This window comes from Arvicanthis niloticus, chromosome 14, assembly GCF_011762505.2.
Source record: "Arvicanthis niloticus isolate mArvNil1 chromosome 14, mArvNil1.pat.X, whole genome shotgun sequence".
Taxonomy (NCBI): domain Eukaryota; kingdom Metazoa; phylum Chordata; class Mammalia; order Rodentia; family Muridae; genus Arvicanthis; species Arvicanthis niloticus.
In genome coordinates this window covers 12,394,713-12,419,617 of record NC_047671.1, presented here as the reverse complement: position 1 = coordinate 12,419,617, position 24,905 = coordinate 12,394,713, and the positions used below count along the sequence as shown (strand labels likewise).

The 24,905-nt window shown below is 46.8% G+C and overlaps 1 protein-coding gene across 3 annotated transcripts in view; it reads left to right on the top strand.

Annotated features, from left to right (window-relative positions):
* The first annotated feature begins 1,526 nt into the window (after nt 1-1,526).
* Nucleotides 1,527-24,905, top strand: part of Loxhd1 (lipoxygenase homology PLAT domains 1) — a 152,335-nt gene continuing 128,956 nt past the window's right edge. For all 3 annotated transcript variants that reach the window (XM_034518241.2, XM_034518240.2, XM_076912406.1), the window contains exons 1-4: nt 1,527-1,656; nt 5,897-6,011; nt 13,342-13,422; nt 15,341-15,525. In XM_034518241.2, the coding sequence (XP_034374132.1) occupies nt 1,527-1,656; nt 5,897-6,011; nt 13,342-13,422; nt 15,341-15,525 (511 nt within the window). The remainder of the gene's footprint in view (nt 1,657-5,896; nt 6,012-13,341; nt 13,423-15,340; nt 15,526-24,905) is intronic.

The following is a 24,905-nucleotide window of genomic DNA, read 5'->3' as shown; positions in this document are numbered from 1 at the left end:
GTGCATGGAGATGCCTGGTTTTTTTGTGGAGATGGAACCCGGGCCTGCATGCTTGCACTGCTATTACTTCACTGACATCCATGGCTTCCCAGCTCCTGGCATCTCTTTTCCAAGGCACTGATCACATTCCCAAGGGCTCTACCTGGGTGCCTAATCTCCCTGCTTGGCCACCTCCGAGCACCACCCTGACACAGGGATTGTTTTACATGTCAATATTCAACCTTTCGAATATGGGAGAGACAGACATCTACTCGCCGGAGTTACAGACACTCATTAACCTCTAATAGTCTCTAGAAACTTCTGACTAATGAAGAAGAGTTTTCTCCAACTGCTGAATATGCAATACTGGATCATTATCCCCCCTTTACCGATGGGAAATTGGGCTGTGCTCCAGGCCACACAGCCGGGAGGCTGGGAGGTAGCACAAATGGGCTTAGTCCTGTCCTCTTATTCACCTGCAAGGGAAGAGAAGCAAGAGTTTCAAGTAAATTGAAAATTTCTAGCATTAAAAATAAATCTATATAGACACCTCACAAACCAGGTAATAAGGAATCTTTGTTTAAAAATCATAATAAAATGAATGGGAAGGGGACTCTAACGGCCACAGGAAGCTCTCCCTGCTGACTAAGGCTTGAAAATGGCATCTGAGCCCTGTTCTGTGCAGGAGCATCTAGCCTGGCTTATCTGGACCCTTCTGGGGCCACCCGAGGATAGGTGGACTCCCTCAAGGTTCTAGGCTCCAGGCCGATGGTGGCAGTAACTGCTTCGTGGGTCAGCCATATGTTTTGAGGGACAGCAGGACTTCTCTGGAGGAGGGTCACTTCCAGAAGAGCACATTCTTCTGGGAAACGGAAGCAGACTAATCTAGTAAGAACCTGCCTTCTGGGTAAGATGAGCAGGACTCATGCATAATAGAGAGAAACTGACCCGTGCCAGGAGCCTGCTAGATCCCTCAGCTCTGCCCTCCTCGGGACCAACCCTGCTCTGGACAGTGTGCAGTGCTCTCATAGGCTGTGAAGCTCAGGTGTCTCCTTGATGGTGGCCCCTACATGCCCTTGGAGTGGCCTGGAGGGGTCTTAAGAGCCACCCTCCCTGTTGTGAGGCCGGGTGGGAAGTGGACACGAGGACATTATGTCACTTGAGTCTTTGCAAAGGGGTGTGGGGGGGGAGAGGAAAGAGGACAACCTTCTCATTCTCATGAATAAGTGATAAGGCTCAAGGGGAAGCCCTGGGGCAGGCGCAGAGTGAGAGAGGGTGACAGAGAACGGCTGGGGACAGAAAGGGAAAAACGAGGGGGAAAAAATAGCGCTGAAGCACCAGAGAAGAGTGAAGTGGGAACTTTGGGACTGGGGACCCAGGAGAATCAGGAGACCCAGGGAGAGCCAGTGCGCCACATCCAGACCTGAAACCCTAGGAGGGACTGTGGGCTCTGCAGCTTGCTGAGTGAGAGGAGAGGCACAGGCCCCAAGGAAGCCAGGAAGGCGGACCAGTGAGCCTATAGGGTCCCAGAAGAGGCAGGCAGCAAAATGATGCCCCAGAAGAAGAAGCGGAGGAAGAAAGACATCGACTTCCTGGGCTTGTACGAGGAGGAGCTGCTGAACTACAACTCGGAGGATGACGAGGATGAACTGGAGCATGAGTACTACAAAGCCAAGGGTGCGGGCTGCCTGGGGGCTGTGGGCTAGCAGGCTGCTGGTGGGGCCGCGGGATCCGTCCCTCCCTCTGCGGAGAGCTTTGCAGCTCTGGACCATTGCTTACACAGTGTCTGGGGGGTTGGAGAGCGCAGGGCTCCATGGAGCTGGAGATGGGGCAACTTTCTGGTCGTCAGATCAGTGCAGCTGAGAATACAAGGCAGTCCCCGCACTATAATAGTCTATTCTGCCAACCGGAAAGCTCTGTCAACAAATTAGACTGAGGATGTCTGCGCACAACACAGGACACAGAAGTGCGGAGGGAACAACTTACCCGTGCACACGTGTGTAGCACCAGGAATTACACCTCCACAGAGCTCTTAGGATCTCTGCCCGACACTACAAGTCTCCTTGGTTTATCTCCACAGACAGCTTTTTGCGGCTCTTTAACTCCCTATAAATGGGGTCACTTGATGTGTGCTTCTTTGGGAGAAAGGTCTCACTCTGCGGTTCAGGTTTGTCTTACTTAGGCTATACTTACTGTGTAGCCTAGGCTAGTCTCAGCGGTACTGGCATTACGGGAATGAGCTATGAGTTTTGTGGTGTGTCTACTTTTGTGCTTATTCTTTTTTCTTACCAGCCCACCTGAGAGGTTCATGCATGCTGTAACGTGATGCATAGTTTGCTCTTTTTACTCATGGATACGGTTGCATTTTTTGAACACATCATTGGTGATTCAACCACTCTCGAGACGAACAATTAGCATTGCTTGGGCCTTTGTTTTTGTTCTACTGTGAAGAAAGCTGCTACAGGTCTTGGACACACAGACACACACAGACACACAGACACACAGACACACACACACACACACACACACACACACACACACACACACACACACTTCTCCAGGCTTTATAAATTGGAAGTTGAAGTGCTGGGTTACAGGGTGAGCATCTGGTCACCTCTCAGTGCTTACAGCCACTCATGCACCCCCACCATACTAGAGGGACATCGGCTTCACATTCTGCCGTTGCTTGGTATGGTCAATTGTTTATTTCAGCCATTCTGGTGGGCACATGGTGGCATCTTCCCGGGAGTTTAGTTTTCGTGTCCTGATGAGTAATGGTCTTGAACATGTTCACTTGTGGATTTCCTGTATTTGGTGGTCATTTGAGTATCTTTTGTGCCCTATTAAGTTGCCTTTGTATCTTCCAGTGTTACTGGAGTATATAGTCTATTATAATAAAGTAAGTACATTTTGAATGTCAGTTTTATGTGTCAAGGTCAAAGTAGAAAATATTTACAATAGGGAGACCAAGGGTCCCTTGTGTTGTTCCCAGCCTCTCCCTGTTTCCAGTTCCAGTCAGCTACTCTCCTGTCTCCTGTTTCAGCAGGTCACATTTGCTATTAGTGGCTTCACATAAGGAGCACTGTAAAGAACAAGTGTTTTGTGTCTGTGTGTTGTGCCGCACAGCGTGTGTCTGTAGCTCACCGCTTTTCACTGCTGAGTGGTACGGTTTGTTTACCCACTCACCTGTTGATGGACACTTAAAATTTCTCATTTGGTTCTACTGAGAGTAAGTTACTATGAACACCGAGTTCATGGGGCTTTGTGTGCATCTCTTTTTGTTTCTCTTGGGTCAAGCCCCCAAACTGGACGTTTTTGATCTTATGATAAGTGATCGTCTATTGGTATTTAAAAGAATGTGGTGTCTGTTTCTTCTCTGTATGAATTATTCATAGTTTCTAGGTGCATTCCAAATGCCATATCTTCATCCGTGACTCACTCTGCCATTTTCTTGATGGTCTTAACTGTCGTTAAGTTCAGATGAGCCACTTTTGTAAGTAAGCGTCTGGCTTAGGGAGTAGCTGTGAACCCTTGAGTGGGCTAGTGAGTCAGCTTTCCCATTCCTGTCTAAACACCAGACTTGCCTCTTCTTGAAATTAAGTATCTCTGGGCCTCTTTCTGCAATTTTCAGGTGATGTGGTCCTGGCATTTCCACCAGGCTGGCCATTCTCCTGGGGCTACTTGACTCAGAAATGCCTGTGTGTACGTGTGTGTAGGTGATGTCAGAGATGCCTTGTATGCATATAGGTGACACAGACAATACTCGGGTTCCCCTGGGGGACAGGCTGCGATGGCCCAAGCCTTGCCGTGAGTATCATGAGAAACAGAGTCCACTCACACGCACTACTTTTCTTTCCCCATTCTTGGCTTCTCTGATGAGCTTTGTCAGACTCAGGCACATCCAGTGTCTCATCCCCAGACACTGCAGATTCCATTCTTCACAGGCAAGGACCATGTTAGAATCTGCGGTGCTCTGGAAGAGCTTCCGAATGATCTGCACACCATGTTCATGATGCTTGAGGTAATATGCTGTCTGCCAAAGAAACAGGTGTTAGCTCTTGGATGAAACTGGCTTTTTCTGCATAAACAATAGCTTTAAAAGAGAAAGGCTATTTATTATCTTCTGTGTGTCAGGGCCTCTACATTTTCAATTTCAAGAACAGTTCTGCAAAGCAGATTATCACTGTCTAGTGTTACAGGCAGCTAGGTACTTGTAAAAAGCCATCTTGTTCCCAAGTGGAGAGTCAGTGGCCACCTATGGACTTCTGTGGCACTGACACCCAACAAAAACTTTGTCCCAGCATCCAGAGACTCACAGGCTTTTAGTAGGAAGAATAATACTTGGAACACACCTGGAACACACGGTCCATAGGTCCAGATGCCACAGGTGCTCAGAGGTATTCATGGACTCCGCCTTCCACCCTGAAGCTTTGCTACTTTGTAAATGGGACAAACCCCTCTGGCAGAATGAACTGACTATTGATAGTTTTGAATAATGAATATGTAACCCCCAAATAGCAACCCAATCCACAAGACCTCCTCAAGAGAGCTAAAATAGACTCTGCTCCTGAGGACCTGTTCTGAAAAGGCCAGAAATAGGAACAAGAAATAGGTTTGCAGCAAGAATCAAGTGTGATAATATACCTGTGTAGCCTGTAACTCGGGCTGGACATGCAGTAAGTCATCCATCATTGTGGTCATGGCATACTTACCAAGCACTGGTATTTGTGCATTTCCACGATGTAATGAACTGCTGGTGCACACCCAGAGGAGTTCACACACCCTTCCCACATCTGACTAGCTCTTCACATTGTAAATTCTTCCTTCCCAATGACATCATTTCCTCTTGGTCAGCCTCCCTCATGTGTGGTCGGCTCCCTGAGTCAGCGTTTCCAGCCCACGAATGATTCAGAAGTGTGTCTCCTCATAGAGCAGGATGGGGATGCACATTTCATTTGGAGATAGGAGTAGCATCTGGATAGGTTGGTGCGTGCTGTTCCTACTTCTTAGCAGAGGTGACGTGGCTCTGGGGGTGGTTGGCTGCAGCAACCCTGCCCAGGCCAGTTGTGTGTTGGGTTTCTGGGAGTTGATTCCAAAAATAGATCCAAGACGCATTCCTACAATTTTGCTAACACTCTTCCTGGCCATGGAATGCCCTGTCCATCCTGCTCAGTCCACATGGTTGTAGCAGATCTTGCCCGTTTTATTCAGGGTTTCTATTGCTGTGAAGAGACACCATGACCATAGTAATTCTTATAAGGGCAAACATTTAATTGAAGCTGGTTTATAGTTCATAGGTTTAGTCTATTATCATCATGTTGGAAAGCATGGTGACATACAGCAGACATGGTGCCAGAGAAGAAGCTGGGAGTTCTACATGAAGGGCAGGCAGCAAGTAGAGAGACGTGGGCCTGGCTTGAGCTTCTGAAACCTTAAAGTCCACCCCCAGTGACACACTTCTTCCAGTAAGGCCATACCTCTTAATCCTTTCCAATAGTGTCACTCCCTGTGAGCCTATGGGGACCATTTTTATTCAAACCACCTCATTGCCATTTCTAAGAATCTTGATAGATTCTCCAGTCAGCAAGTATATGGGGACTGACATCCTGGCCAGGATGGTGTTGACAACAAGCCATGCAAACTTCAAGATGACCGTGAGAGGGAACTTGGTGACCCAGCCAAGACACACTCCTTGTTGGAAAACTGCATATTCCACCCTTAGGTTGTTTATCCATGCAGAATAAAGCTGGCCTTGTCTCTAAGATTTGAGGGTCCTCTGCCAAAGCAGTGTGTAATATTGATGACTTTTTAGTCAGTAGGAGTTAGTATGGCTTTGACCTTGGTTCAGGATGATGAGCATGGGATTCTGGGTTCCCTCTTGAGCCTACAGTCTGTCTTTTTCTTCTTTTTTTCCCAGTGTATGAGGTGGTCACAGCCACAGGGGATGTTCGTGGTGCAGGAACAGATGCCAATGTGTTCATCACGCTCTTTGGAGAGAATGGGCTCTCTCCCAAGCTCCATCTCACCAGCAAGTGAGTACCATTCTGGATTGATGGGACTCTGTGACATTAGTTTGGCTGACCAAGTTCTAGAACCCAGTGGTGGCCTTCTATTCTGTAGAAATGGACAGTTGGACCACAGGCATGTTAAATGACAAGAATTCTCTTTCAGCAAGCCAAGTGTCATCCTGGGATCACTCAGTGCTTTCCTGACAAGACTCCTTTGTCACATTCTAGATTTTGTAAGCAGTAATGTTTAGTTTGGACCTTCCAAGAACTCATGCGTATCCTTTGATGATGGAGAATTAACAATTAGGACCAAGAACCCAGGTGTCAGGCCAGCTTTTACTATGTTCCATGTAACTTTGCCAAAAATCTCATGGTCTTCAAGGCCTTGATTTTCTTACCGACCATCCTAGGGTGGTTGAGATCATGAACGTCATGAAGAACATGTGTGAGGGAGCCAGGATTTTGAGATGCTCTATACTAAAGTCTCTTGATGGCCAGCATCATACTTAACTTACCTGGGAGCCATGTATACTCAGTCACATGTCATGAGTATGTGTGTGTGCATCTGTGTGTGTTCTGCATATACCTGAGCCATTTGCTTTCTGTTAACCCCTGAAGGCAGAGACTGCTACTGTCTCTTTGGTTTGTTCCTTCACTACACACATGCACACACAAGCAAACACAGCACACCTAAGAACTTCCTGCAGAATTTCAAAGTTGGCTAGTGGTCTTCGAAGTGGTCTTGCTCACTGGCTTTCACTCAGCCTGTGCTGTCTGGGCAGATTTGACTAGCTGGCTCTGGGCCCACAGTGCCCTTAATCTTTCAGAGTAACCCACTTCTGGTTATCTAACCCACTGGGGTTCCGGGCAGGATTCCAATTGAGGAAAAGTTTCACAGCCACTTGAATCTACTGATGTGTTCCCACTCCATCCATGGGAAAGCTGAGGCCGGAGGAGAAGTATTGAATGGCTCACAGTCTTGGAGTTTTTCTGTGGGAAAGCTGGTACTTCATTTACATTTATGCTATACATATTTTAATAGATGACACGAGTCTATGACCTTGGAGCATGAAGAGTTTCATGATCTCTAAGGTTTATGGCCTGGTAACTCCTGGGGACAAGAAGGGAAGGTACACAGGGGTGGGGTGGCTATGCTAGAAAACTTGGGACTCCGTGCTTTAGGGTGGCCAGTCTTGTTATGTGTGAGTACTAACTTAGGGCCATGGCCCCCATGTAGCAATGATCAGATGGACATAACACCCTATTCCATCCATTTCTGCAGAACAGGGTACCTGCCTCCTTGTCTGCTCGTACTGCACGTGACTCTCATGGAAGTCTTTCCCTCCTGTGATGTGGGCACGGTAAAGGGAATACATGAAATATCCATCTTTTTTGCCATGCATCCTCTCAGAGGAAGGAGATGCCACTAGCCCTGGCAAGGTGGCTGTCTGGTGTTTGCAGTCCCCAGCCACCTCTTAAAGCAAAACCATCCTTTCATCTTTTTGTAGTGAACTCTCATGGCCCTTCCTCCTTTTATGTACCTATAATCCTCAGCTTCCTCCCCCTCTGCTTGTTCATCTGGCAAACTTTCTCTCAGGGAGGCCCAGGTCACTGGTGTAATGTAACACACTGAGAAGGGTCATCACTGAGCCCCCATAGCCTGGGAGCCTGGCTCCACAGGAAAGGAAAGGCTTCCTGGTGCTGGATGGGGGAGTTATGGATGGATTGACAGAGCCAGGAGGGAATGGGAGCCAGGGGTAGGAGTTTGTGATCCCCGAGACCATGGAGGTCTGCTGGGGAGGCTCCTGGAGAGGACCTGTGTCTTGCTTGAGGTTGGGGGCAAAAGCATGAGCATGGGCATGGGTGGGGCTATCAGCTGGGTGCTGCTGAGACTAGAGAGGGCTGGACAGGAAGGTGGTGGACCTGCAGCTGAGGGTGAAATGAGCTTCCTGTGCTTGTCCTGGCTCATGATGAATGTGAGCTCAGCAGACACCTGAGGTATCATGTGGCCATAGTGACACTTCACAGCAAAGGACATAACTTAGGTCTCTAGTGCCGAATGAACTCAGATACTAGAGGAATACAAACGATTGGTTACACCCAGGGAAACAGTGTGAGTATGGAGAGTAGAGGTCCTGTGGGGGCCCAGCCGGAACTGCTGTGGAGCCATGTCGCTGTGCTGAGGTATAAGGGAACAGCTGAAGGCCAGACTGGAAGCCAAGTGGTGAGTGCTGAGTTGACACTGGCTGCTGATGTCGTCTCAGTTGTGAGCATGGCGGAGGGGAAGCCGGAGGCCAGAATCTGGCCACATGAAGAAAGCAAGGGAAAAGAATACAAAGAAAATGGTGTACAATTCTGCCCAGGACATCCCTGAAGCTCAAGCTGGAAACTAAGTCAAGGAGGGAAATGTGGCTTTCTGAGGGTGTGAGGTGCATCACATGAGGGTGACAGCTGAGTCACCTCTGAGTCCCATGGTTAACACAGGTTGTGCTGCCTCTGTCTCTTTACACTGTCTGCTGATGCTTCTCCACAGTCAACCAGCTCCAATTGAGTTTCCAGGAGCAGGGATCCTTGTGCGCGCGTGCACACACACACACACACACACACACACACTTGTATACACAGTCTTGCACAGGCACACACTTGCATTAGCACACACTTGCACACACACATGCACACACACTTGTACACACAATCTTGCACACACATACTTGCGCAAGTACACTTCCATACACACACACTTGCACATGCACATAAACACATATTCACACAAGCACACACACTTGCACACACAATCTTGCATACAATCTTACACTTGTATACATACTTGCACATGCACACACTTGTACACATAATCTTGTGTGCATGTACACACACACAAGCACACACTTGCATATACATACACTTGCACATGCACATACACACTTGTACATATAATCTTGTATGCACACATACACTAGCACACACTTGCACACACACTTACACACACACACACACACACACACACACACACACACACACACACACTTTTGTATGTAACAGACCTCTCTGATAGCTCCGGGCCCTAGAAAGGGTTTACACTGCCCAACTCAAACAAGCCAATGATTCTTCCTTCAGTATTAAAATTCAAACTCCATCTTTCCTGGCATTTCTCCTGGTCCCTTCACACGGCCTTTGGTACCATCTTTCATCTCCTATTTCCTGGTCCTCACCTTTTCTGTCTCACCCTGATTTGAGCACATTCCTGTCCCTTTTCCTGTGACCTGGAACATAGAACCTCACCCCTCACCCAATAAAATTCCCATTTCAAGAAGATCTTTGCTATCTGACTTCTGGGCAACAAAGAATACGACATGTCCCCTCATTTTCCCACATGTGACCTTTCACCCAATCCTCACCCCAATGAAGACCCTACAAAATGATTTCCAAAGGAAGTCGCCATCTTCTTGGTTTTCTGTGCCCCGCCCCTGTTGCCCAGGAGGCCCCGTGTTTAAGACATGGCAAAAGGATGGGATTTCATGTATTATATGGTTTGTTTTCCCACTGAGAATTCATATCCCAGTGTGTTGGAGAATGCCTGGCATTTTAGTTTGGAGGGTCTGTCTTGTTAGTGGCTAAAATGCTGGGAAGTCCCTTCTGAATGGTGCCGTGGGCAGTGCCCTGAGCTACACTTTATTCCAGGATGGTGCAGGAGCCATGGTGGGTCCCTCCTCCCACTGGGAATTGTGAGGAGGCCTGCATTTCTGTTTCTTTTGGGATTTCTAAGCCAGCCTTGATCAGTTTTCTAAAACAATTGCATTCTGACTTACTAGAAATGGGCTTCTCAGATCTGATCCCAGAATGGGTGGGGCTGGGGGCTTCTTTGGGATAGTCCCAGCCTCCTTTTGAAAATGGCTAGCCAATGGAGTCTGTCTGCAGCCCTTTCTTCTCTGGAGACGGGCTTTCCTGTATGCCAAGATTGGTCTTCATGGTGCAGACACTAATAAAGTTCATATCACATCTGTCCAGGAGCCATTCCGGACCAACAGCGTGGCCTTCAGTGGGCCTAGAGTGCCCCTGCTCCTGCTGGCCGTGCAGATCTTTTCCCCTGTGCCTGTGTTCCTCATTACAGGCTGCAGAGCAGCCAGAGAGCAAGGATTAGTTATTCAACCAGTGTAGTGTGTAGTTTAAAAAAACAAAACAAAACACTATAAACCGGCTAAGCACAGGCATCAGCGGTCTCACCCTGGTTCCTATCCTGGTGTATAGCCTGCGGCCGAGACAGCCGTTACCTTTCCTCTGGAGCTCAGTCCTTGCTCAATAATCTTCCCGTTCCAAAGCCTGACTGAATTCTACTCCGACTAAGTTCTTCCCCTCTGGCCCATCTAAGTCGCTGCGAATGGAAAACACCAGACAATCTTAGTTTAAAATCAACAGATGACACAACCACTGAGCGTGGAATCTATCATGTGGAAGCTGCCACCAGATATAATAGTTCCCGTTCTTTCTTCCTGTCTTGTCCCCTCTTCTTCACTCGGACCGGACAAAGGCGGACCCAGAAAGCCTGCCTCCTCCTTTTTGACCAACAACTGGCTTCTTGTGGTCTTTAGTAGCCAATCAATTAATTGGAGGGAAATTCCTCTACAAACTAGCGCAATGGTACACGTGCTCAGGGCTCCCCTTTGCTGAAGGCAGCTTTTAGAGCTTTCCTGACAGAACCCCCATCAGAGGTACCACAGAAACCCAGGCTCCTCCCTCCACACCCATCATTGGCTGAAGTGGTCTGGGAACGCTTTCCTCCTTGCCCCCTGTTCCCAGTAGTTTATTTTCTGGGTTCCATGCACCTTTAGAACGTGACACCTACCATCCCCAGACCTTCAGCAGCATCCCATGGTCAGAGTTGGGTGTTGGGGGTTGGGGGGTGAAGGGATTTAAGGTATGGAGAATCACAAAAGCAGTATGTGTTTCTTTGAAAAAAAATATAAAAGTTCATATAGACAAGAACAAGTAAGACTTTATAGACTTAGCCTCTGGGTGTGGCACGGTCCATTTGTATAAATCCTGATGCTCATTATTTTTATATGAAGGTGATGTCATCCTGCTTGTATTGGTCGCTCTGTTCACAGATTCCATCTCAACACCTGTTTTTTTTTAAAGCTTGTATCATAAATGTCTTCAAGTGTTCTTTTGCAATAGGATTCTTAACGGCTACAAAGCATTCAGTCATATAACTTCCCAGGGCACTTTTTCCTTAGGGTGTTTACTTAATGCAGAAACTCTTGTTGACTTATTCTAAAAATCTGTTGCTTTATGCCATGAGTTGAGAAAGAAAATGCCACTTACTCACTTTCTTTGGTTTTTCATTCACAAAATCCTGTTGTGCAGAATCGATGTCTGTGTGGTTTCCTTTCACGTTTACATCATAGCTGCCTTGACGGAACTGGAAGCTGGGGTGTCCTGTTCTCCCTCAGATGCAAACCCCACATCAGCAAGCACACCTCCGGGGGTACTGGTTTGGTTTGGTTCCATTTTCAACACCGGATCCAAAAGCTTTATCTTCCCAGGAAGGAGATCAAATCTTTGGAGGAAACATTTTGCCTGCGCACTTGAAGCGGCATTGCTCGGCTCCTCCCCTCCCTGGACAAACACCCACCTGAGCTCAGATACAAGGCAGCAGCCCTGGAGTCTCCATTTCCCTACAGCAAACCTGGAAGCTTCCCCCCTCTCCTCCTCCCTTCTCTATTCCTAGGCTTCTCCTTGGGTCCCCCTTTCCCTGAGGAGCTGCTTTAGTACATCTTCAGGGCTCTGTTCTTTTTTTAGGAGGCTTGGACCCCACCCCATTGTGCCCGCCTCTTAAGGAAACTTCTCCCCAAGACAGATTGCTCTTCAAAGTGGGTCCACTGGCAGAATCCCAGCTTCTGGGCCCTGAAGAACCTGGAAGGCCCCCTGTGCCCGACTTTCAGCCTGTGGCCTTCACTCCCTTTATTTTGAAGAACACAGCCAGCCAGTAAATGTTAATAACCATAAGCTTGGTTATTTAAGATCCACGACTGTGACAGATACCTAAAACCAACCAACTAAAAAGAGAAAGACTTTATTTTGCTCCCGAGTTTTGGAGGTTTTGGTCCGTGGTCAGTTTGGCTGAATGGCTATTAGGAGATGTGACAAGTGAGCACCAGCTGTGAAGGAAGCTATTCAAATTACAGCAACCAGGAAGTAAAGAGAAGAAGAGGAGTCACCACAGGGTCCCAATATTCTCTTCAAGGGCATAGCCTAGGTGAACTGACTTCCCTCCAGTGGGCCCTGCCTTCTTTATTGTGCAGTGCTGGGAATTGAACCCAGGGCCTCATGCATGCCAGGAAAACGCTTTATCTTATCACTGGGCTATAGTTCTAGGTTCAACCTCTTAAATGCTCCCAAACAGCAATAGGGGTAGGTGTGGGGTGTGAGATTTACAAGGGCTTTGGGAATACACTTAAGGTATAAACCATCACACAGGCAAATGACTTCTGTGTTTTTCTTTTCTCCTGGCTGTGTTCTGGGCCGTGATCTCTGGCTGAGAGCTTAGACTCTCAAACCAGAGGGCTCAGCTATGAGGGAGTCAGAAAGAGCTGCTGGCAGACCTGGGCTGTCACAGCTGGATTCCTGTCCCACACAGAGGGCGAAATAGATGCCAACATGAGACTCAGGTGTCCACTCCAGAAGATGCTGGGGCAAGGCTTCCAGCCTCTTGTGTGAAGCACTTGAATGTAGGATGTGCAGAAGCTGGGACTGGCCTGGGATCTACTTTGCCTCACACCTCAGATGTATTTCCTCTGACTGCACTGTTTGCTGGGTGCCAGTCATGATTCTCCTTACTGCATCTGCTTCCCTGGTTGCTCTGAGGGTGGGGGAAGGGATCCCTTTTCTCATCACAATGGCAGGATCACAGGCCACCCAAGGTCTGCATCTACTTGGGGCTGTGTTCTTCTCACAGAATAGGGCAGGTGATGGGTAAGCCATGCGGGGACCTTCAGATAAGAGGCCCCAGGCATCCATCCATCACTCTCTCCTCTTCCCTGAGCAGATCCCAGTTCTTCTACTTGATATCAGTTTGCATGAGCACACAATGGTGCTGGGTATCAGCTACTGTGTTTGCCTTGGTGACTCATGGCAATGCTTAGTTGAACTCCTGGATGTGAGCCTCGGCGTGATCCTGCCTGTCCTTCCTCTCCTCATCTCTGACCAGGTTAGGGAGGAAGCTCAAAATGGTAGCCAGTTGCATGCAGCTCTCCCAGTGAATGAGATACAGAGCAAGATGAGTATGCGAGCCTCTGGCTCTGTTCCCGGGCCTGTGAGATACATTATTCAGACTAACCGCACGTGTTCACCGTAGGAGTGAGTCTGCTTTCGAGAAAGCCAACGTTGACGTATTCCGGGTGCGAACCAATAACGTGGGCCTCATCTATAAAATCAGGTGAGAGTTTGCCCCCAACTACAGTGGTGGTGATCAAGCTTGGCATTTTCTTGATGCTCAATATCACTGGCTGCCCATATTCCAACCCCCTTGTATCACAGAGCTCATAACTCCAAGCTGTCCCATTAGAGACTTGCTTTCACGGGCTAGGACAATTTGATACAGTTTTCCGCTAGCTCTTAGAGACACTAAAGCAAGATAATTGGGAACAAATCTCTAGGTTCAAGTCCAAGACCTGCTCTGTTGGTTGGTTTTTAGCTGTAGGATTTTAGACAGTTTATCTTTCCACATCTCTGCTTCCTCATCTCTTCTAATGGTGCCCCATCTATATAATGCTGGGACTCGCTGAGTTGGTGCATAGCACAGTCACTGGTAAGCACTAAGCACTCAGTGAGGGCTATGTTATAAGAAGCCTTGGGATGGAGAATTCCACAATGTTCTCACTGGGGGAGTTTCTGTGAACTCTATGAAAAGGGCTGTCTTGTCTTCCTCTGCTAATGACTGTTATCTGGGATATGCTTGCTTTAGGGTCATCTGTGGTCTGACTGACTCTAACTGTGGTCTGGACAGGGCTCAGATGCAGCCTCAATTCAGTCCTAGCTTTTTCCCCCTCCCACTAGAAAACCTGGAGCCCTGGAGTCCCTTTGCTGGGAAGACATAAGGGCCAGGCACTGGTTATGTGCAGGGAGGGGAAGCTATACAGAGAAGAGCTTTTACAGGGAGGCAGGGGGAGGAGATTGTTGTGTGGGAAGTGGTTTTTGACCAAAGCCTTGCTGGGGCCAAACTCTGTGCCTGGCAGAGGCATGGGACCCTGCAGAGGAGAGGCCCAATGTAGCAGGCTGGTCATCTTTTGGTTGGAGTCATGGAGTTTACAGGACTGTGAACTTCTGGGATAAGCCTCAAGTGTAATGAACCAAAATGAGAGGTTCCATGTCCCGTGAGATGGTTATGGGGAAGAAATTAGACAGAGGTGGGAGCTGTAGGAAGTGGGAGAAGATTTGGAACACAGATTCAGAAGAGTCTGTATTTCTGTTCCCCAGTACAGAAGACATGTGGCTATTGTACATGTAAAATATAACCAAGTGTGTGGTGTGGCTAAAACAGACACTGGGTTTTAAAAAGACTTAACACACACACACACACATACACACACACACACACACACACACACACACACAAAGAATGGACAACATGTTGTTAATTTTTTTTACATGGTTATGTGGGAAATACAATATATATTAAAATCCATTCTACCAGCTTCTCTATAGCCTTAAAATCAAGACTACTAGAAAAATTTAAAATTGTATGTGTGGTTCATGTGATGTTTCCATGGGACAATGTTGGTCAGGATGGGGATCCTTGGATGGAGAGATGAAGGGTGGTACCTGGGGGTGAGAGTGACTGAGAAGGGGACTTGAGAGTAATGAGGAGAGACAGTTTACATCAGGGGCCAAGTCTAAAGGGCTGGGCAGCTTCTGCTTTCTACTCATTCCTTCATGCTTACCCTTCATAAGGTCTGGGTCGGCTGCCTTTTCCACCTCGACTCTGATAGGCTTCAAAAGTGATGAGGTGTATGTGCAGCTCGGATCAGGGTAGACAGAGTGCAGTGCTGGTGAAGACCAAGGTTAGAAAAGAGCTCAGGACCTTCCAGGCCCAGTCAAGATGCTCCTACTGAGAGCTCTAGGGACTTGGATTTTCCAAGGAAATAAACTATTTCCCCCTGGAAGTGTGACAATATAATCGCTATTAATGTGCACATCTACCTTGCAAAATATCCCCATGAATAGATGAGGAAGCTTAGGACCAAAGCAAGGAAATGACTGGACCCCTCTTTGGAGCAATCATTGGGTGCCCTCGTGTGAAAGGGGCAGCATCTTGGTTCTGCCAGTGAAGTGGGGGTGTTGGCTTCTCTCTCCAGGATCGAGCATGATAACACAGGCTTGAATGCCAGTTGGTACCTGGACCGAGTTATAGTGACTGACATGAAGAGGCCTCATCTCCGCTACTACTTCAACTGCAACAACTGGCTGAGTAAGGTGGAGGGTGACCGTCAGTGGTGCCGTGACCTGCTGGCCAGCTTCGACCCCATGGACATGCCCAGAGGTCAGTAGCTAGCCTTGTCTGCCTAACGTCCCTCCCTGCCAGGGCCTGGCTCCTTGCTGTGTTCTGGAAGCCCACCTTCCCCCCTCACCATATGTCCTCTTGACTTGGGCCTTGTGGAATCCCATCCATGCTGGGCAGTATTTGTTGAAGGGAAAAGGGACTTTGGGGTGGGAGAAGAGAGGCAGCTTCCCCGCGGTCAGCAGAACAACACATTAGCAAACTCACCAGTTTTGTCCTGGTGCTGTCCCCAAGTCTCCCCTCCCCTCATTCAGTTCACCCTGGCAGAAGCAAGCGTGTCCTCTACTCTCTGGCCGTGACTCTCTGCACCTATGACTGACTCTCCACCTCTCAAGGGGCTGTGAGCACAAGGCATTTTTGTAATGCCCAGCACACTAAACTTGCAACTTCACTGACTCTTAAACAAAACGTCATCATTTTCTTACAAAGTTTATTTTCTTACAAAGTCAAATTTCATCATTGCACACAGTTTAGAAAATAGACACATGGAAATATAAAAGAGAATAATTTAATCACATCACCTGGAAAAATACCACCCACCAGTGACAGATGCACTAATTTCCATCCCTTTCTGTGCATATGCGCTATGAAATAATGGATTGGTATATCCTCTGCTCTATAGCACGGATATTTTGGTGCCATTAAGTATTACTTAACATTTCTATTTCTGGTGGTAGTTTATTTTCTTAACTTGTTCTTAACCTGTGGGTCATGACCCACAGAAGACCACCAGAAAACACAGATGTTTACATCATGATTCGTAACAGTAGCAAAATTGCAGTTATGAAGTAGTGATGAAAATAATTTTACAGTTGGGGTCACCACAACATGGGAAACTGTATTAAAGGGCTGCAGCATTAGGATGGTTGAGAACCACTGAGCTAGAATGTGTCATTTGCTCATTACTCTGGCACTGGCTGAATACCTCATTATTGGAGTCCTATGGTGTGTTTCTCTTCTAAACAATACACCTAAATATGTTTTTTGGTTTCAAGACTTTCGTTACGATAAATTGCAAAGTGGAATTTCAAGACTCTTTCATTATGATAAATTGCAAAGTGGAATTTGAACAGTTTGCCCATGATTAAAACTTTTAAAAAGTTATTTTGCATTGTGTGTGTGTGTTGTGTGTTGTGCATGTGTGTACAAGTGCAAATTGGTCACAGTGCAAGTGTGGAGGTCAGAGGACAACTTGTCAGAGTTTATTCTCTCCTCCCACCATGTGGGCTCTGAGACAGAGCTCAGGTTGTCAAGCTTGGTAGCAAATGCCTTTGCCCACTGAGCCATCCTGCCGGTCTGGGTCAAGCTTTTGGTGGGCAACTCTAAATGGCACAGGAGGTAGATTTCAGATGGAGCACAGTCCCACAAATGTAGTACTGCCCATTTGGTTAGTAAAGTGTAATTTCTCAGCTGGATCATAGGAGGAGGGCTTTTCAATATTCTGTCTTTGGTTACTAGAATGATTGACTATTTCATGTTTAGTGACAAATTTTCACTTTGGTCTTTGGTAAATTCTATTATGTATATTTGAGGTTTACATAAAGTTAGGAGAAATGTTATGTATAGCAAAATATTCTCTCTCTCTCTGTCTCTGTCTCTCTGTCTCTGTCTCTGTCTCTGTCTCTCTCTCTCTCTCTGTGTGTGTGTGTGTACACATGGGAATTGTCTGTTCATTGCTCTTTGCCCTCTGGGGTTAATTCACAGAATCTTCTCACACTGTACACATCCAGAGATGCTGATATCTGTAACAAACTGCCATCTCTCCCTTTTCTCTCTCTCCTGTCTTTGGCACTTTCCCATTTTCAGCTCCCCATCTTAATGTCTCTACACTCCTTGTAGACAGGATAAATTTGGGGTTGATAGTTTTGTGGGTAGGTTGGTGTTTTAATCACTCCATTGGGATTCCTGCCTGGCTACAGGAGGTGGCCTCTTCAGGTTCCATATCCCCAGTGCTGGGGGTCACAGCTAAGGCCACCCTATTGATTCTTGGGTGCTTCCCATATCACAGGTCTCTATCTCTTCCTGGAGATACGCCCTACTTCCCCATCTTTGTCAGTTATAAATTTCCATTAATTCTCATGGCCATCTGGCCAACCCTCTTGTCCCTCCCCACACCTGATCCTGAGCCCACAATTCCTCCCCATCTCCTCTCCCACCCAGTTCCCTCCCTTCATCTACCTCATGACTATTTTATTTCCCCTTCTAAGTGAGATTCAGGCATCCTGGCTCTGCCTTTTTTTGTGTGGTGTGTAGCATGCGTATCCTGTACTTTATGGCTAATATCCACTTATAAGTGAGTACCACTCATGTCCTTTGGGGTTGAACTACCTCACTCGGGATGATATTCTCAAGATCCATCCATTTGCCTGAAAAATTTATGATACCTTTGTTTTTAATCTCTGAATAGTATTCCATTGTGTAGATGTACTACATTTTCTTTTTATTCATTCTTCAGCTGAGGGACATCTAGGTTGTTTCCAGTTTCTGATTATTATGAATAAAGAAAGCTGCTATGGACATAGTTGAGCAAGTGTCTTTGTGTAATGGTGGAGCATCTTTTGGGTATATGACTAAGAGTGGTATAGCTGGATCTTGAGGTAGAACTATTCCCAGTTTTCTGAGAAACCACCAAATTGATTTCCAAAGTGGTTGTACAAATTTGCACTCCCACCAGCAATGGAGGAGTGTTCCCCTTGCTCCACATCCTCACAAGCCTGTGGTGTCTCTTGAGTTTTTGATCTTAGCCATTCTGACCAGTGTAAGATGGAACCTCAGAGTTGTTTTGATTTGCATTTCTCTGATGACTAAAAATGTTGGACATTTCTTTAAGTGCTTCTTGGCCATTTAAGATTCCTCTGTTGAGAATTCTCTGTTTAGCTCTGTACCTCATTTTTAAATTGGATTATTTGGATTGTTGGTGTCTAACTTCTTGAATTCCTTATAAATTTTGGATTTTTGATAAAGAAGCCAAAACCATACAATGGAAAAAAGAAAGCATCTTCAACAAATGGTGCTGTTCCAACTGGATGTGTGCATGTAGAAGAATGAAAATAGATCCATATTTACCCTGCACAAAACTCAAGTCCAAGTGGATCAAGGAACTCAACATAAAATTGGATATTCTCATTGAAGAGAAAGTGGGAAATACCCTTGAACACATTGGTGCAGGAGACAATTTCCTGAACAGAACACTAATGGCTTAGACTCTAAGACCATCAGTTGATAAATGGGATCTCATGAAACTGTAAAGCTTCTGCAAGGCAAAGAACACTGCCAGTAGGACAAATGGCAGCCTACAGAATGGGAAAAGACCTTCACTAACCTTACATCTGACAGAGGGAAAGCAGGAGTTTAAGCAGGTCCTGGGGGATTCCTCTAAGGGAGATCTCATCTCAAGCTTTGAGACAAGAACAGGAAAGCTTTCCCGGTGGGTGGCAGTAGAGGGCAGCAGTGAGCACAGGACAAGACACCAGATAGCCTTTTCCTGGGACATTCCTCTGTAAACGTGCTTCCTGGGCAAGTACCTAACATGTTCCTAACTTTTAGAGAGATAGCCTTTGTCTTTGTCTTAGTTAAGGTTACTATTGTGACCACAGCAACCCTTACAAAGGAAAACATTTAATTGGGGCTGGTTTATAATTCAGAGGTTTAGTCCATTATCAGCATTGGTGGTACATAGGCAGACATAGTGCTGGAGAAGAGCTGAGAGTTAGTTCTACATCTTTATCCAAAAGCAGCTGAAAAGTGACTGTGACACACAGGTCAGGCTTGAACTTCTGAGACCTCAAAGCCTGGCGTGCCAGTGACACACTTCCTCCAACAAGGCCATACCCACTCCAACAAGGCCACACCTCCTCCAACAAGGCCACACCTCCTAATAGAGGTACTCCCTCTGAGCCTATGGGAGCCATTTATTCAGACTACCACAGCCTTCTCCTTTAGTAGAGCCTGGCGAGTAGACAGAGTAGTTTAGGAAAGGCAGAGGCAGGAGGCTGGTCATGAAGGATGTAGACACTAATCAACCTCACACTTCACATATGGAGGATTTAAGATGGAAAACCTCACAACCAAGTTTGGTTTCTTAACTGCTGTCACCCCATAGCTTCTTAAGGAAGTCAGGCAGTACAACCTACCCAAAGAGCTTATCCTCTGCCTGCCTGAGTCTGGCATCAGGTTTTGGGGACCCATGGCAGGGGCTTAATTAGGCACATGCTTCCCCAATCCACCCAAGGGTTCCCAAGCCTTAGCCACTCACACTCCACCTTCGAGGGTTTCCTCTTCTTCAATCACCACGTCCATCAGTCATGGCTCTTTCTCACTCACCTTTAATAGGCTCGTAGGCTTGTCTGGAACACAAAGGTGCACCACTTCCATAAAGAAACACTGCTCGCTCTCCATGCTGTAAAGACCAGCGACACACCAGTATGCACTGATATGAATGTGTCCCACTAGATAACTCTAGTGCACTAATACTGCCATCTCCCAGACCACCGAGATTGCATCTGGGAACATACCACTGACTATTTCCTGAAAGCAGAGCAAAAGGAAGGGCATGGGAGTGTCAACCGTAATTGCCTCCCTTCCAAAGTCCTTGTTTAACTGATCCCATATCTCCAAGGACCAGGGTGAGGTGAGGAAAGTCCTGGCAAGTGTTTATTAAATTGAAGTTCATCAAGAACAAATGGATAACTCCTGAAGGACTGGGCTAGAATGGGGGTCTGCCTATCCTCAGATGAACTGCTTACTGCCTATGTCTTAGTCAGGGAAAGATCAAGGGCAAACCTGCCTGGCTTTGTGAAAGCTAATGGAGTCATGCAAGTCAGCGGCTCCAACCTCCTGCTGTCCTGGGTGTCCCTCTTTTGCCTTTACACCAGCCCTTCTTGAGTGGCAGGCAGTTCCCAGCTTCCCAGAGTGACCCTTACTGCTGCGAAGTGACACTGATAATTAGAAAGCTATTTTTGAAGTTAAAGCCACATACTATCTCCGAGCCTCTGCTTGCCTTGCTCCAGGCCTTGCGTGACAGACATTTGGCACATGCAGCTCTGCAGTGAAGGGTTCTCCTGGCTAGAATGAGTGTTTAGAGACAGGTAGAGAAGATTCTTCAGGTCAGGTTGAGAAGTTCTCTTACCCCTTCATTGTAGTGCAGCACACATGAACAAAATGACCATTTCAGCCATTTTGATGACATAGTTCAGTGGCAGTAAGCACATTCAAGCTGTTTTATAACCAGCCACACCATTCACCTTTAGAGCCTTTCATCTTCCCAAACTGAGACTCTGTCATTATTTAACTCCAACACAAATCTCCTCTCCTCCCAGGCCCCAGTCACCTCAGGTCTACTTTCTGTCTCTCTGAATTCAATGACTCTTAAGAACATCATGTAAATGGAATTCTGCAATAACTGTGGCTTATTTCACTTAGCCCAGTGCTTTCAAGCTTCATCCACCCAGTAGCATATGTCAGAACTTGATTTATTTTTTAAGGTGGATAGTATTTGAGTATATACTGCATCTTTATTCATTAATTTTATCTCTATCTCTTTGACAGACACACAAACTCTGTATCTCTTCTATCTATCTATCTATCTATCTATCTATCTATCTATCTATCTATCTATCATCTATGAGAGAGAGAGAGACAGATAGACCAGACACTCACTCACATTTGGTTGTTAGTATGTTTTGACCACTGTTGATAATGCTTCTGAGAACATGAGTGCACAGATCAAGTTACTGCTGTCAGAGCTGCTGGATGAACATCCAGGGGTAGATTAGAGTTGAGGGTCACAGCATGTTGTGATTCTGTACTAAAGTTTGAGGAATCACTATGCCCTTCTGGATGGTATTTGTAAAGTGTCTGAATTCCCTCCTAAAGTGTTGAGAGTCCCAATTTCCCTGTATCAAGCCCAACTTGTACCTCTTTGTGGTTCTGATTTGCATTTCCGTAATGATTCATAATATTGATGATTTCGTCAGATGTGCTTCTTGGTCGTTTGCATATTTTCATATTTCATTTCAGAACTGTCCATTCAAACCCTTTGCTCATGTTTTAGATATCAAGTTGTTTGATTTTTGTTCTTGCTGAGTTGTAGGAGTTCTTTGTTTTTCTAAGTATTAACCTTGAATCAGATATAAGATTTATAAATACTTCTCTCCCATCCACCCAGTTGCCTCTCTCTCTTGGTAACTGACTATATTTGAAGGTTACTTCACATCTATCTTATTGGTCAATATATTCATCCTTAAGTTGGTACACCCCTGCTGCTTTATAGTAAGCTTTGAAATCAGAAGGTGTGAAACCTGCACGTTAATTTTTCTACATTATTGGGTCAACTTGGCATCTCTGGGTAGTCTGCTTCCTTTTATTCATTCTGCATGATCATTAAATGCTCTTAATAATGAATTACATCATGTTAATTTTGCAGTCAAGGGTTTCTGTTCACCCGAAGAAAAAAGAGAGCATCTACTGTACTCCAAGGTTTCAATCCCTGCCCAGTGACTCAAGGCCGCTGGAAAAACATTCAGGGTTCTCCTAACTCATCCCCACGTGAACCAGTGGCCATGGGGTCCCCATACTAGCCAGCTTCCCTAGTGTTTCAGGGAATGTGATCCACCAGGTATCACACACAGTTAAGCAATGCAGGCACATGTGGAGCTTGCACAGAGACTTGTCAGCTGTCCCCGTGATTGTCTCCCACTTAGAGAGGGTACCAGGGGATCTGGCATCTTCTGGAACTTATGGGAGGCTGGCAGCCACCTCTTCAGCACATTTGCATTTATTATCCTTAGGAACTCGGGCTTAGCCATTCGACTGCTTCAGAAGTGCTGTAAATTTTCTGTCGTTCCATCTGCCTCTTGGCACCCCTTCCATTATCACGAATGCCCGACTCTCATCCTGGAAGAGTTCTAGTGTCTTATCTGGAATGGCTCACTCTCTTACAACCTAGAATCAGAGGGGCAGAGCAGCCATGGTGCTGTCTCCACAGCTATGGAAGCCATGGGCCTGAAGCCAAGTTCAGTCTCCCACACTCTGAGGCACAGCATCCTCCTTAGCAGCTGCCAAAGCAAACCTCTCTGGCTGACAGCGTGGGATGCAACTCCCAGGTGTTTTGAGACAGAAAAATAGCGAAGAAACACCACATTGCAGGGATGGCCGTTTGCCTCTTTGGCTCTAATGACCAAATATGTGTCTATTTCTCTAACTAAGCCTGGGCCACTCCCAGAGTAACACTGGGTGTCTTTCTGCCCCCACCCCACCATCTGCAGCCTCAATTGATGCCTAAGGGCTTATATGAGCATCAGTTGGCAATAGGTTTGTGTTTATGGGGGGTTATGTGTGATGTTTCACCTATAAAGAGCCACAGACAGGTGCCAAGAGCTCTCCCCTCGGGGACAGAGCTCTGGGGTCTGCTCTCACTCTTCAGCCACCGTGCAACTTTGAGTAAGTCACTTTCTGCTTCTTTAATTTACCAGAAAGCCATACTAGATGTACCTTGAGGTCCCATACTGTGTTGGGTTCCTCTCATGTTGTCTTTCTGAACTGTTCCAGGCTTCTCACTCACTGATTTCAGACCTTCCTCTGTGATGTCACTTCTGTTGTGACATTTCCAGGCACAGTGCTTACCTGCAGTTGATAAGCCTGAAGCAGAGTTACACAGGCTGTGATTTCAGGGCCACTAGGCCCTCACTGACCCAAGAACACTCATGACACACTCTTGAGGCTCAGGTGGAGCAAGGAGCTATACTAACAGATGCAATGTAGAAATGTCTAAGATTGATGAAGTTTGACAAGATAATGACATTCCTCTGCGTATGCCCCAGCATTGGGTCTCAGAAAGTTTGCCTTAGTGGTCTGTGTAGTCTTGCATGAGCAAGACCCAGATAGGGCAGCTAGTTCTTTCCCGACTTTCTCTCTCATCTTGCCAGCATCCTGTTACCTCAAGTTTCTGGCCACAGTCTATGTCCAACCACAACATCCTAGAAAAGTAGAAATGATCTTGTGGCTTAAACTAGCACTGATCCCACACCCCATGGCTTTGGGGAAGCTCTGCCATCTGACTGTGGGACAGTCCTCTGCCATCTGACTATGGGACAGTCCTCTGCCATCAGACTATGGGACAGTACTCCAAGATACAACATCATATTCTATCCAGGATGGGAAGCTGTTCACCACCCAGGCTGTCAGAACCCATGCTTAAGAGCTCACAAACATGTCACGCTCAGATACAGTCATGAGTAGAGGGAGAAGGCCCTTGTGGGAAGACCCAGACTCACCTCTCCCTTGACACATGTAATCATCTCTGATGGATTAATAGTAGGGATTGTCATGTGCTTCACAAAGACCAGGGGGAGCTTCTTTGAGACACTTCTTGAGAGAAGTACAAGCATCTTTCTCATAGGCAGAAGAGTGAGTGGAACTTTTATCGGGATTGCCTGTCTAACTGCCCCACCCCTTTTCTTTTGCCCAACCAAGCTGTCAGTCTGGAGGCTGAAAGTGGTCCAGACCCTCAGGACCACTCAGGAGGAGATAGATTGTGTTTGCTTTCACCGCCACCATTTCTCTTGGGTGTTTCATCAGGCAACTAGGCATTACACCTGTGCTGAGCCACACAGTGATCACTCAGTGAGCTAGATGTGCACAGCTTCTCAGTGCGACTGTGTCAGGCATGGTGCCCTGGGTGTATCGGATGAGAGGATGGTTTAAACAGTGAATGTAATTAACATAGGAAGGGCATCTGCAAATTGTATTGACCAGCAGTGGGTCACGGCCTCCCAGAGGACTGTGTGGCACCTACACCTACGCCAAATGACAGTTGCTAGGTGACTGATGCAACGAAACAACCATGAGGCTCTGCCAAGGAAATCAGTAGTTATGGCCTTTCTCGTGTTCTTCTAGATACCACTGAATAATTAAATAATTGTACCGGGTGCCAGGGAATAAAACCAGAGAGCAATTGAATCACTCCCTTTAAGATCTAACACTGGGAGAGAAGGCACTTGAAATGAATGTGCATCCCAGGTCCTGGCTCTGGCTTTTCCAAGCTGGTCGCAATGGGGACCTGGGACAGATCACAGCACCTCTGCCATACGTGTCTCCTCTGGAGAATGGCTGGACCGGTGGTCTGGGTTCAGTAGGTGTGGAGCATTGGTGTATGTATGACAGGAAGAGACCACCTTTGATGCTCCTCTCCTGCCCTAAGCACTTCTCCATCATTGATTTTTATCCCCTCACCCAAAGGACTGCTGTTCTCCATGGTCAGAGCCTAGCTGTACGAGTTCACCGTCCACACAGACACAAGTGGATGGCTGAGAGCTGTACTGTTTGCATGTGAACACTAGGTGCCGTCTTTTGAACCTGAAATG